The sequence below is a fragment of the Pygoscelis adeliae genome, unplaced genomic scaffold (genome assembly GCF_000699105.1).
Source record: "Pygoscelis adeliae isolate BGI_AS28 unplaced genomic scaffold, ASM69910v1 Scaffold704, whole genome shotgun sequence".
Taxonomy (NCBI): domain Eukaryota; kingdom Metazoa; phylum Chordata; class Aves; order Sphenisciformes; family Spheniscidae; genus Pygoscelis; species Pygoscelis adeliae.
Window position 1 is genome coordinate 136,117 of NW_008824590.1, and position 12,634 is coordinate 148,750.

General features: G+C 54.1%; 2 protein-coding genes across 2 annotated transcripts; both read right to left on the reverse strand.

The window, feature by feature from the left end:
* On the reverse strand, nucleotides 1-1,837 carry S100A7 (S100 calcium binding protein A7). The gene is made up of 3 exons (XM_009322213.1): nucleotides 1,797-1,837; nucleotides 1,022-1,180; nucleotides 1-357 (listed from the first exon to the last, which is right to left on the reverse strand). Exons 1-3 carry the CDS (start codon nucleotides 1,803-1,805, stop codon nucleotides 157-159), a joined length of 369 nt encoding a protein of 122 aa, XP_009320488.1. The 5' UTR covers nucleotides 1,806-1,837; the 3' UTR covers nucleotides 1-156.
* Nucleotides 1,838-9,245: 7,408 nt separating this feature from the next.
* Nucleotides 9,246-9,840, reverse strand: LOC103915411 (protein S100-A7-like). Its single transcript, XM_009322220.1, has 2 exons — nucleotides 9,688-9,840; nucleotides 9,246-9,455 (listed from the first exon to the last, which is right to left on the reverse strand). Exons 1-2 carry the CDS (start codon nucleotides 9,838-9,840, stop codon nucleotides 9,246-9,248), a joined length of 363 nt encoding a protein of 120 aa, XP_009320495.1.
* Between the last annotated feature and the right edge of the window lie 2,794 nt (nucleotides 9,841-12,634).

Consider the following 12,634-nt stretch of genomic DNA (forward strand, 5'->3'; position numbering starts at 1 on the left):
GAGCTTTGACAGCCTCAGGGCAAATCTTTATTTGGCAGCAAAACCATCAAACTTGAAGGAAGAAAAAGAGGGAGGTGGGCAGAGAGGGATGGAGGGGAAAAAGCCAGGGGCTGCAAGCACTGCATGGGTGCTTTTGGCCGGGGACCGCAGCCCACCTCAGTGGTGGTGTTGGTGTTTGAGCTGCTGCTGTTGTTGTTGCTGCTGCTGCTGCTGGTCCTCGATGTCGTGGAGGTGTTCATGGGCAGCAATGGTCACACGGATGATCAGCAACATCACCTCGGAGAAGCTGATCTGTGCATCCTTGTTGATATCAAGGTCCTTCATGATTTCGTCAATGGTGGCCTTGTCTTTCACGAGCTGCAAAGGAAGGGACAGGGTGAGGGCAGTCCTGTCATTCACAGCTCAAGCCTCCTCCTGGCTTCTCTGGGACCCTCACAGCTGCTGGGCCCCCAATAGTCTGGTGCTGTGTGTGGCTCCATCCTCGTGCCATCATCACCCATTGCTTTGGGTACAGCAATGATTCACCCATGGCGATGAAGCAATCGGAAAGCAACGGGCTTGCATCACTGCAAGGACACCATGCAATGTGGAGACCGATGAAGGCAGCAGTGTCATGTCAGCCACAAACCTCTCCTTTAACGCGTTGGATTAAAAACACTTTACCTTCTGCTTTAGCAAAGTGAGTTACAAAAAAATGGGCTTTTTCACTGATGTTTCTGACATCGTTGCTCCTAGATGGCAGAGGAGCTCTTGAGCAGTATGATCCTGATTTTCTGAAGATAAGGGGATGAGGGTAAATATCTGGCTGCAGGTTCACCCGGACCTGGGTGGGTTTCCTTCATCTGTCTTTATGGAGCATGTTTGGAAAGTGGCAGTTGGACAGGGAGGGTCTGGGCAGAAGGTGTTGGCGCGGGAGAGCAGAGTGGGAAGGGAGTGAATCCAGCCTCTGGGGGCATTCAGGCGATGGGGTCCAGCCCAGCTCCCTCCCAGTTTCTCATGGGTCATGAGAAACTCCACTCACCTTCAGGTAGTTCACAAGCTGCTGCTCAATCAGGAGCTTCAGCTCCTTCTTGGTCAGGGTGTCTCTGTTCCCCTCCCGCCTTGAGTACTGATGGAAGACATCAATGATGATATCCATGGCTTTCTCCAGCTCAGAGCGCTGTTCGCGGGTCTGGGGGGTCTGGAAAAGAAGCAATTGCACTGAATAATGTCAGGAGCCACAATAGATGGGGAAGTCTGATGTAAACCAGCAAGGCTCCGATACAGCCACCTGCTTCACACCAGATGAGGATGCAGCCTGGCTTTGTTCAGTCATTCTTTTTTGGGGATAAATTTGAGCTGTTTGTTTGAGTTTGCTCTTATCTACAAGCCAAAGGAGACTGAAGGGAGTTGCAGCCTTTGCCTGCTCTGGGATGTGCAACTACAGATAATAGCTGAGAGCTGATTTCCCCCCAAAATGTGCCTTCTGTAAGCTGAGCGCTGTTGGAGCAAGGCTCCCAAAATAGCTGGCAGCGCTGCAAAAACCTCTGTAGAGATACAGAGTATGAGATCTGATGTCCAGGAGCCCCTTCGGTGGTCGGACCGTGCTGTGGGGAGCCTCTTCCAGGAGGAGACATCTCTCCTTGTGGGTTGTGCTTGGATGAGCCTGAGCGGAGATGGTTATCCTCTGCCAGCAACCGATGGCAGCTCACACGGTGAGGAGAGGCTCCCCGGGGGTCCTTGCACCTCCGATGGCCCAACCGGCACCTGGAAAAGAACATGGAGACCTTAAACGCCTGAGTCACCATTGGACTTGCCTTGCTCATCTTGACGAAGTAGTGAGATCCACTCGGGCTGGAGCGGGGTTGGTCCTAAGCGCGGCATCTCTTATAGCCTGGCCATCCGCCTGCGCCGCTCCAGCAGTTGTGAAATGTCTCTGTTTCATCCAATTCCAGTCCATCTTCGTGACATACTTTGTGCATTGCTTAAGGCTCTGGGGTAGTTCCTTAAAAGGGGTCTCTGTGGTTTTTCCTGTAAGGTTGGTGTGTCATGTACTCTGACTGGGTGGCAGGGAGGTGGCCAGGGCATGGCCATATCCCCTTTACCCCCCCCACCTTGCTATTGGGGCTGCAATTCTCCATCAGCTCTTGACAGAAGTCCATTCCCCTCGGCTTCTTCAATTTCGCCTGTTCTACTCTCCTCCACAGGGCTGTCTTTTCATGCCACGAGGCGAAGGGGACCCACAGCATCATGCCTGCACTTCTCCAATGAGCCAGCACTGCTTGGACCCCATAGCATCCCCATCCTTGCGGACCTGGTGCACCCAAAAGCATCCCACTGCTTCACACAGCCCAGCACTGACAGCATGGTCAGGGTTGCCTGTGTGACAGGGGGATAGGGACAGAGCTGGTGCTGAGGGCAGTGCCCCAGCACTGGGGGACCATCCCCTGCCTGCGGCAAGCAGGTCTTTATGAAAGACAAGTAATACAGGGTGGGTTCCCAACCTCGCTGGTCTCCAGGAACTTCATTTCATCTCCTCAGGTTCGCAACAGCCTGTGCCAAGGGTGGTTTCTCCCCACCCAAGGTATGCTCTGAGCTGTGGAGACCAGGTGTGGCTGACAGGTGTATTTTCACTTCTTAGGACTGTGTCCTCACCTTGTAGCTTCTTTTTCTTTATTGTTTCTCAAGTGTTGCAGAGATCCAGCACGGGTGCTTTGGCTCAGAGCAGCTAAGATCAGGAGCAAAACAAGACTTTCCAGTGCTTCTTCATTAAAATGCTCTGCCTGCTGATTCAGCTGACTTGTTTGGGGGGTTTGTTTAACCTGCCAAACATGATGCTGATATTAGACACAAAGTGGAGGCCAAAACAGGGCCACGGACAGGCCTGGGGCAAGCTCCAGGAGCTCCAGACGAGCTGACATGGAGCAGCACCGGGCAGGGAGCTGCTTGGAGATGCAGCCCTGGTCCACACGCAGTGGCCGTCTGGACCCCAGCCCTCACTGGTGGGGGTGCACTGCATTTCACAACAGGAGTGCTTTGATGCATGAAACTGCTGGAGAAGGGCCAGGGTATTTCACAACAGGGTGTCAGGGACCATCCGCTCAGTTGCAGAATTTTGTAGCAATTTCAGGAAACCGTACTTTTAGTCATTTTATCATCCCCAAGGTAGGGAAGGGCAAGGATGGATTACAGGGTATGCGATGGGCCAGGGAATTCCAAAGAGGGATGGTGGCTACATCCTCAGATGTGCCCACCAGGCAGCAGGGATGAGACCCCAGGTATTTAGTTTTTAAATGCCGGTGCAGTCACTAAGGTGACCAGGGAGCCTGGGTACCGCTTAGGGTCACAGGAACATGTGCTAGCACAACTTTTTGCCTGGCTCTGCAGGTCTCCTTGCAGGGGGAGCCTCCCTGTCCAGCCATGCCTGTAAGCCATGCTGAAGTGGCTGCAGCAAGCTGTAATCCTGGCCCTGAGGCCACTGGGGTTGAGCAAGCATCCACTTGCTGGAGCTGCAGAGGGGAAGGAGTGGGAAGCAGGCATCAGGTGGCGCGCAAGCAGCCCAGTAGCCATGGCAAGTGAAAGATCTGGTTCGGGGTGACTGGGCTTGGTTGTGCCCTGAGGACCTGAGCCCTGGCGGGGCACCCCATGCTTGACAATCATTGCAAAACTCTTTCAAAATATACATTTACAGGCAAGTGACTGGCTGATGTGGGAAGGGAGCACGGCAGGGTTTGTCACTATGTGGTTTGCTGTGTTTCACAGCAGATTTTAGCCCAGGATCAGGATAGGACATATGTTCTGGTTGCTAGATGTGGTTTTAGCTTGGGGAAGCCAGGGGATGCACTCTGAGCCCTGGCTTCTGAGCACCTTTGAACGTCATCAGACCAGCAATGACCCAGCTGCGACCTGGCATGTGCAGCCACCACAGGAGCTGGGGCAGCCTAGAGGTTTTCCCATCCTGGAGCTGCAGAAGAAAGGATTTCCCAGTCCTTTAGCTCGAGCCAAAAAGCATTCACATATGTCTCAGCCATATCAAACAGCTACAAACTCAGCTGCTTGGCAGGCATCACCTTGGTCCAGCCCAAAGGGAGCTGAGAGCCAGCTCTGCTGCCCGCCCAGGCATGGCACAACTGCTGCAGGGTGCTGGACCCTCTCCAAGCCCTCCTGGAGCTCTGGCAGGTTGCAGGGCTGGATCTGGCCATTGCACCTGCCCTTCCTGCCTGTGCTGCAACGTGCAAAGTGTTGCTCTCACTTGTGCTGGGGCAGCTGCCTGCTCAGCCCCATGGGGTGGTGGTACCTGAACGCTTGGTGAGGAAAAAAGCTGGATTACAGTGTATTTAGTATTCAGAAATGGTTTGTTGGTGCTGCAAGACATCTCCCAGATGGCTCAGCCAGGGACAAGATCCTTGTGCTCTGCTGGAGCCCATCAGGGTTTTGGTGCGAATATTTCACTGGTGGAAAACTCTGAGATGGAAAACCATCTGGGTGTTTCATCTTGGCTGGGTAGCAAATGATTCAGCAGAGTTGGGAGGGAGCACTCCGGATGACTTGTCTGTGTGGGAAAACTCTGAAATTTAAGTTTTCATTGGGATTTAGGGAGAAAATTTTAAATCTCAATTTCCCACGGACTAGAAGCTATATATACAGATAGTAACTTCTGTGTGTATTTTTTTTTCCTAAGAGCACCCTGGCTTGTTTTTGTGGTAAAGGCTGTGTTGTGTTGTGAACTGCTGTTGTCATGAGTATTAATGCATTTTTCCTGCTCACGGGTGATTCTGCATCCAGAGGACGCACTTGGCATGGCCATGGGGAAAAAGCTGGATGAGGATGGGCAAAACAGGAGGTGCTTCCCTAAGCTAGGCTGGCTCTGCTCTTCCCAGTCTATGCAGAAAACTTCTTCTGCCAGGAGAAAAACCTCCAATACAACTGCTGTATGTTGCAGCTGGTGGTTAAAACCCTTGCGGAGCTCAGGCAGTGTCTTGCGCTGGTCTTCTGGCCATTAATACCCTCCTAGCCCATCAGTCCAGCCCTCTCTGCTTGGACCAGACACTGAGCAATACAGCCCTTGCCCACTCACCACACCTCGATCATAAGCCTCTTCCTTTATGGATTTTTGGGGTGTCTCATCTAGGCAAGCCTTTATCCCACAGCTCCAGCAGGACTATGCATTCACTGCAGCTGGTGGCCACCCTCCCCAGCCATGAGATGGATGCAAAAGGGAGTGCTGAGATAGGAAGGACTCAGTGAACTTCAAGTGATGCTTTATTGTCTCACAAGCGTGAGTGATCCAAGCAGACAGAAAGCAGCCAGAGCCCCATTCCTATAAGCAACCCCCTCTGAGTTTTTCATGGGTCGTGCATTGAGACTCAATCCTTGTCTGGTGTACAGCGGTCATCCCCGTGGCTGATGCGATGAGCATCATCGGTCAGCTTGGCCAAGACGATGGTGAACTCCTCGAAAGTCAGCTCTCTGTCCTGATTTAAGTCTGTTTCTTTGAAGAGATTGCTCAGGTAGTCGCAATGGTTCCTGCCCTGAAATTGGGGGACAGGACATCTGTTAGCATGCCCCCTCCCTGGGCTGCACTCCCACTGGTGGAAACCGGGCCAGCCTTGCATGCCCTGGGAAGTGTTTGGAAGCTGTGAGATCATTGTGACCCTCTCCTACCTTGCAGTTAGCCCCTAGTTAAAACCCCAGATGGACAGGCTCTTGTTCCAAGCCCCTTTGGCTGCTCTGTACCCTTGCAGTGGCAGGCGGGATGAGTGTGGATGGTCCCACAGCACATGGACAAGCTGTGTCTGATCACAGAAACCCGTTCTGTGGACCAACAGCCCTTGGAGGGGACTGCACCCCGTTCCCCCAGGAGCATCCCTGGAGGCAACCTCAGCCTCATCCCCCCCACACAACCCCCCAGGGAGAGCACAACACAGCTCCTGTGGCACTCACACAAGCTTGCAGGAAGGTTGGTGCCTGCTCAGTCAGCAGCGTCTTGAAGTCGTTGAAGTTGAGGGTATCATGCTGGCCCTCCCGGATGCTGTAACGGTGGTAGACATGCACAATGGTGTTCAGGGCCATCTCCAGTGTGCAGTTTCCAGGGAACTGCCGAGTCTCGGGAAGGGTGGTTGTGGTCTGGCTTCTTGCAGACATGGCTGAGCTCTTGAGGTACCTGCAGAAACTGCGTGGAGAAATCTTAAAGCCACGAGATGCATCAAAAATCAGGCACCCCACGCCATGCTCTTGGCCCCCACCCCAGGCACCCCAAGGCGGGTTGCGCTGCACCTCCCCAGTGTAGCAGCAGATCTCCACCAGGAGCCCTGTCTCACTGGGGCTGAGCAAACCAGCAGCACCCAGCGTGCCCAGGGGCAGTCGGTGGCTCCTCAGCGCTGAGCGGGTAATAAGCGGTTTTAGGAATATCGACGTTTTACAGCATCACCCAACCACCTCTAATTTTAACTTTGCCCAAGAAGCGACTTGTTCTCACTGACCGGGAGGCATTTGTCAGGCAAATTAGGCAAACCCATCAGGCTGTAGTCACGTATCTGTACTGTGCCACGGACAGCAAGGATGACTTCAAGGCAGGGAGCACAGTTCAGGTACGGGCTCCATTGCAGCCTCTGCCTGACCACCTCCTCTCTCTGCGAATTTCTCTCTCCTCTTTGGGCTACAAACCCTTTCCACTGGAGACACTGAGCACAGAGACCCTGCTCTCTGATGGGTGCCACCGTGCAGATGACACCCCCAAAGGGCTCTCTTCTTGCCAGAAGAAACAATTACAGCCCCACTAATTTGCCACAGAAATGCCATTAATTTATGCTTGTCTTGTTGTAGCCAAAACCAGCCTCCTACCCTGGCCCAAGTGGAAAGCATCACCCTGGAATAAAACAGGCATGGCATGAAATGCTGTTCAAAATCGCTTCTCCCTCATCTTATTTCCTGCAAGAACCATTGCAGTGGTACTTACCCTTGTCTCCAAGAAGGGTTTGCAGAGGATGGGTCTGTTGCAGTGATCCAAGAGCCTGGGCAGCCCTTTTATACATGTCTTAGGTCTTCTTTCATCAGAGATAGTGACACACCTGCTGCAAGCAACAGCTTGAATTAGCATTTCCCGTACCTGGAAATTGCAAGGTAGGAACTTCTGAACCCCTCCCCACCTCATACCTCTGCACATAGTTCCTGGTTGCACCCACCAGGCTTTGGAAATGCTGTCCTTCCACCCCACCATCACCTCTGACAGGGCTGAGCTGCTCAAGTGCTGGGCAAAGAATGGGAAAAACGCTGGATGTACCGTCACGCCTCAATGTAAGCGTAAAGGGCAAGACCATCTTGGCAGAACTTGCCAAAACCTTGCAAGTTTTGCAATGTGCTGAAAATTTTGTGTGCTCTCATGCTTGACGTAGAAGAAAGATGGGCTGTTTCAGAGAGATATGAATAACTTTGTCCCTTGGTTGTTAATGTGATCTCTGTTTTCTACGATACTACCAGGTTGGACACTAGCAAAGATGAAGGCAGCATCTGCCTTTTAATAAATTGTTTTCCAGAGTATTTTCCATTACTTTCTGCTTTCACATCACTTGTACCGGACCTTTCCTCTTACTCCAGAAACTTTGTGGAGGAAACTGGGTATGAAACAAGAAGAAAACCTGAGGTCGGGGTCTTTGCTGGCTGGAGCATTAACTAGCAAGTGTTTTGCAACAGTCGCCTCTGTACCACCCATCTTGCGTTAGCAGAACAGGTACTAGAAGAATGAAGAGACTATAAAAGATGTAAAAATAAGACAATAGATTCCAGGAACAGGGTAGGAACAGAAAAACAAAAGGGTAACCATTCCTGTTTGAGGATGCTTCTTGCATGACCCTGGGGGGAATATCAAGAACTGTTGCATGAGTTTTATTCTGGTAACCCTGACTCACTTTATTGCTTTTTTTGTCTTCCTGCTCTACTCATTAGGGAATGTCAACAATCCGAAATTGCATCCTCATTCCCCAGCTGGCCTTGCAAAGCATTGGCCGAGGCTGGTTTTTGCCCTGTGCACTTGCGTAGTCCCCACGCAGACAGACCTGTGGGCTCTGAATTCCCATCTTTCCCAACCGTGTTCCCCAAAACCTGCGGGGGAGGCAGCTCGCGATGCCCAGCCCCACAAGGGGAGTGATGCCCAAGTGACAGCCGGGTGCCCTGGCAGGATAGTGAATAATGTCTGCTCCCCAATGGCAAAATTGTGGAGCCAGAGAGTGATCACCTGTGTCATCGAGTGCAAATAACCACGCAATAGCCCCATGCTTACTTTCGCAGCTCGGTTTCACATGGGACAGGCTTCTGATTTCAACTGATGTTGGAAATGTTGGAGCCTCCTGAGCCTGAGGGTTTCCAACTTCAGTGCACAGTCACTGGCAGATACAGGAGCTCTTGTCCGCTCATGTATCTGTTCCCCAGGAGCCCGTGGTGGCTTGTAAATGTGCTGTGACCTGGGGGACTGTTGCCCCACGCTAACAAAAACATCCAACTTTATTGTGCAGAGTTAACACCAGCTCTCCAGAGCCCCTCGGCCTTGTTCTTTGCTGTGTTGGGGTTTGCAAGATAAGTGCTGGTTGCTTTGCGGGTTGCAAAAGCGTTGCATGTACCCCCAGCTCCAGAGCCATGTCTTGGCAGCCACCTGGGGAAGCAGCCCCTGGCTGTGCTTCACCCCTGGCATGTCCTGGAGAAGGTGCAAAGAGGTACTGGGAGAACCAGGACTGAGGATGCTCTTGTGCAGCCACCGGCCTCCCCCGCCCAGGAACCTCCCCAGTGTGATGGGGTGCTACGCACCCCGTCGTCTGCTGAGGCGAAGGGTGCTGGGGCCAACCACCCTGTGCAGGGAACCCACTGAGCCTTGGGAAGGCAGCGTGCCAGGGTCTGACATGCTTCAGGATGGGGAGCCCACGCAGCCTGTGCTGCTCAGCTGGGACCCAGCAGCACTGCTCTCCTGGCTCCCCGCTGTGCAGGGAGCAGGGTCCCTCCGTGCTGCCTTCCCTTTCCAATTGCTTCTCCAACTTAATCTGCATTTAAACCCCTACAGCCATGGGCTGGGTGCATATTGCATCCTCCCTGGAGACAACAGGACACATAATACAGATGCATTTGGTGCTTGAAGAAAGAAATTTTATTTCAATGCTGTAGGCAGAAGCAGATGACAAAGCTTTGGTTACAGGTTTGTCTGTGCTTGTGGACAAATGGAGGGGACGATGCTGCTGGAAGAGCACAATCCCATGGGCACAGTCACTCTGGGAACCACTTCACTTGCTGGGAACGTGGGCGTGGTCCTGGCCGTGACCAGCATCTGGATCCTTGTCATGGCTCCCGCAACACTGGTGGGACCTATTGTGGGCATCAATGACTACGAGATTCAGCGTGGTCAGGAACTCTGTGAACTTCAGGCGACCGTCGTGGTTGCAGTCTGCTCTGGCGAAGAGCTTGCTTATGTAGTCATCAATGGTCATGTTAGGCTGCAGCAGGACAAACGTGAAAAAGAGTCAGCCTGAAGCACAGCGGGGTTCAGGGTAACCCTGCCAGCCCACAGCTACAGCGCGAGGCTCGCCCAGCAAGGTTTCAGGAAAACCCTAGAAAAACCCTCCCTTCCCTTTGGGAGGCTCTCAGCCACCCCCATGCCCCGAGGAGGCCACCACTCCTGCAAGCTCTCACCAGTGTTAGGAGAGCTGGGCCACACTTGGCTCTTACCGGCATGGTGTTGTAGAGGAAGGGCTTGGCGGTCTCCTTCAGCAGCTTTGAGAACTCAGTCTTGCTCAGGTAGTCATCTATGGGGCACTTCATGGCATACTGGTGGTAGATGTTGATGGCGCACTCCAAGGCGAGCTCCAGGTCGGTTTTCATCTTGCTAGGAAGGGACAGGCAGCAAAACATTAAACCCCATCGGAGGAGAAGGACTGCCCTCTCCTCCGGGAGCCCCAGCCAGGCTCTGGCTGTCTGGCGAGGTCGGGCTCATCCCAGTGGCCCTTCCAGCAGCACGAAGCCTGAAGCCACCGTTTGGCAAGGACCTACTTACCCACGAGCGGTGCTGGGGCTGACTTCTGCAGACAGCGGTGCACAGGAGGAGAGGAGTGGGCAGGAGCAGTGACGGTGTGGTGGAGGTGAGGTCTCTTTTATACTCTTCCTGAGCTACGATTTGTGACACCCTCAAATTTTCTTCAGGGCAATAACCCCAGGAATTGTGCAAGGCTATGCGGAACGCCTAGGCAGAAATTTCTTGCCTGGCTCTAGGAACTGGCTGCTCCCACTGCTAACGAGGGAGGGGACGCACCAAACTCGTTAGGGCAAAACAAGGAAACACCAAAAGAGGCATTTGCAGGGAGCCAGCATCGTGGGTCAGTGATGGTGCAGGGGTTTTCCCAGGAGCCAGCACATTCCTGCAGAGTTTGGGGGTCTTTGCAGAGGTGATGGAAGAGGGCTTTTTCCAGATCACACGAAAGGTGCTGGGTGAGGGTCTCCAGTGGGATGATGCTGTTTTTTCCCAATGTGGGATGTGGTTTATCACTCCTGTATCTGCCCTGACGCTGTTGAATTTCACTGGAGGTGTGGTGTCTGCCCCCAGCACGCTGCTGGGACCTCCCGCTGCTGGGGGATGGCCAATGCATCCCACCCTCCAGCCACCTCTCCAAAATCATGAGCAGCATTCTTCCTGAATCAGTTCTTAACAGCTAGCCAGGGAGCCAAGAAAGATGTTGCAAATCCGGGCATGCCAGCATGCCGGAAACCTGCCAGCCAGTCTTAGGAGATGGCATTTCCCAGCAGCTGTAATTGCTGCTGGAAACCGAGGGCATTGGTAATTGCTACCTGTTCCCAGTGTTGGGGAGATGCCGCCACATGCGGGAGACCCCGTGGTGTTCCCAGTGCCTGGCACAGGCTGCTAAACCCTGTGTGTCTTGGGGGAAAGACGGTCTAAGGGGGCTGGTGAGGAGCCTGTGCCCAAGGATGCCCAGGCCCTTCATCCCAAGTCCGTGCTTGGTGGGACTGGCAGAGCAAAAAGCCCGTGCTAGCCGTTAAGGTTTTTAGGAGATGGGAAGGAGAGCGGTGGTGAAACATCTCCCCGTCAGCCTCCTAATCCAGGAGCTGGTGCCAGAAAAAGCCTAAACTGCAAAAGAGTGAAACAAAGGGACAGGTTGTATGATGGGGGGAGACGGGTGCATCCTCCCCGGGAAGGGGAGCCACGCAGGGCTGATCAGCGGGACACGGGTGCACCATTGGTGAGACGTGACAGGACACGCGTGGGGAGGTGTGAAGGGTTGTGCCTGTGCCACGTAGGGAGGTGGGAGGAGACACGCATGCGCCGTGGGGCAGGCAAGAAGGGACAGGTGTGCACCATGGGTCCTCATGCTGCCATTTGCTGCCCAACCTGCCACGGAAGCCACGTGCCTACGCGCCGGGAGCTCCCGGCACATGCCCTGCCTTGGGGCCTGGCTCCCATGCCGTGGCAGCCCACGCTCTGCTGCAAGAGTCGCCGTGGGGTGTTGGTTCTGCTCCGTGGCCGAGTGCAGCCGCGGGGCTGGGAGTGTTGGTGTTGCAGGGACGGAGCCAGTACGGCCCTGAGGGCACGGCAGCAGGGCAGTGACAGGGGTGTGGATGGATGCAGGCAGGCTGGGATGCCTGTGAACAGCATCATGCCAGCTTCAAATATTAACAGATCAGGCATAAAAAGGGCCAAGGGCTTGTAGGGGGGTCCGTTTCACCTGCCTCTGGGATGCAAGCGTGGTGCAGCCATGTTCTCAGGTGTTTCACTGAGCCTGGAGGGATGGATACTTTTTTTTTTCCCCCCCTAATATTGATGCTCAGGTGAGCACTGGATCTCAGAATCTGAGGTTCGTGGAACAACCCCTACGACCTCCATTTGGGGGAGCAGGGGGATGAGCTTCAACCCCAGTCTCCTGGCAAACCAGGCCTTGCAAAGCCGAAGGTGCAGTGCCTGGGTGGGAGTCCCAGGCAGGCGGCCAGGCAGAGCATCACCAGCACCCAACAGGATTCATCCGCAGGGACATGAGCATCGGGTGCAGCCCCTCGCTGAGTCCTTCCCACTCACCCCCAGCAAGAGAAAAAACAGTGCCATCCATGAGGTTTTAATTTATTTAAGATTCAAAAATGACCAGAAACACAGCAACAAAACTTTACAATAGGAAATTAAAAAAAAACTTTACAAAAGGTCCTTACAAAAGGACCCCAAAAGGACCCTGGGGCCCCTCGCCCCGCCAGCTGGCCCAGCTCTACGTTTTGCATTCCTTCAGTGCATCGCTGTAGATCGTGGCCAGGGCCCCCAGGAAGGTGACGTACTCCTAGAAATTCACTTCCTTGTCTTTGTTATGGTCCGGGTCCAGTCCACGCCACGGCTGTGGGCAGCGCAGGGATGGAGGGGAGCTCAGTGAGTGGCCGGGAGCTGGTCCAGCCTTGGGGCAGGGAGTGGGGAGCGCCTGGGGCATCGCTCCCTCTCCACCCCAGGGGATGTTCTGCAACTCTCTCGCTTGCCCTGGTGCCAGCAGGGCAGGAGGGGGCAAAGCCCCTCCAGACCCAGCTCAGCGCAGCCCCCAGGGTCTGGCCCCGAGCAGGCAGGGGGCTGCCCCGCATCCCCACGGTCATGCCACCCCGGGGTGTTGCTGGGGCCGGTGGCTGCAGGGTGACT

Coding starts and splice junctions, on each gene's coding strand:
- S100A7 (XM_009322213.1), bottom strand. Junction 358..1,021: donor AGCTTGTGAACTACCTGAAG/GTGAGTGGAGTT, acceptor CTTCCTTTGCAG/CTCGTGAAAGACAAGGCCAC.
- LOC103915411 (XM_009322220.1), bottom strand. CDS start 9,840: ATGAAAACCGACCTGGAGCTCGCCTTGGAGTGCGCCATCAACATCTAC. Junction 9,456..9,687: donor TCCTCTACAACACCATGCCG/GTAAGAGCCAAG, acceptor GTCCTGCTGCAG/CCTAACATGACCATTGATGA.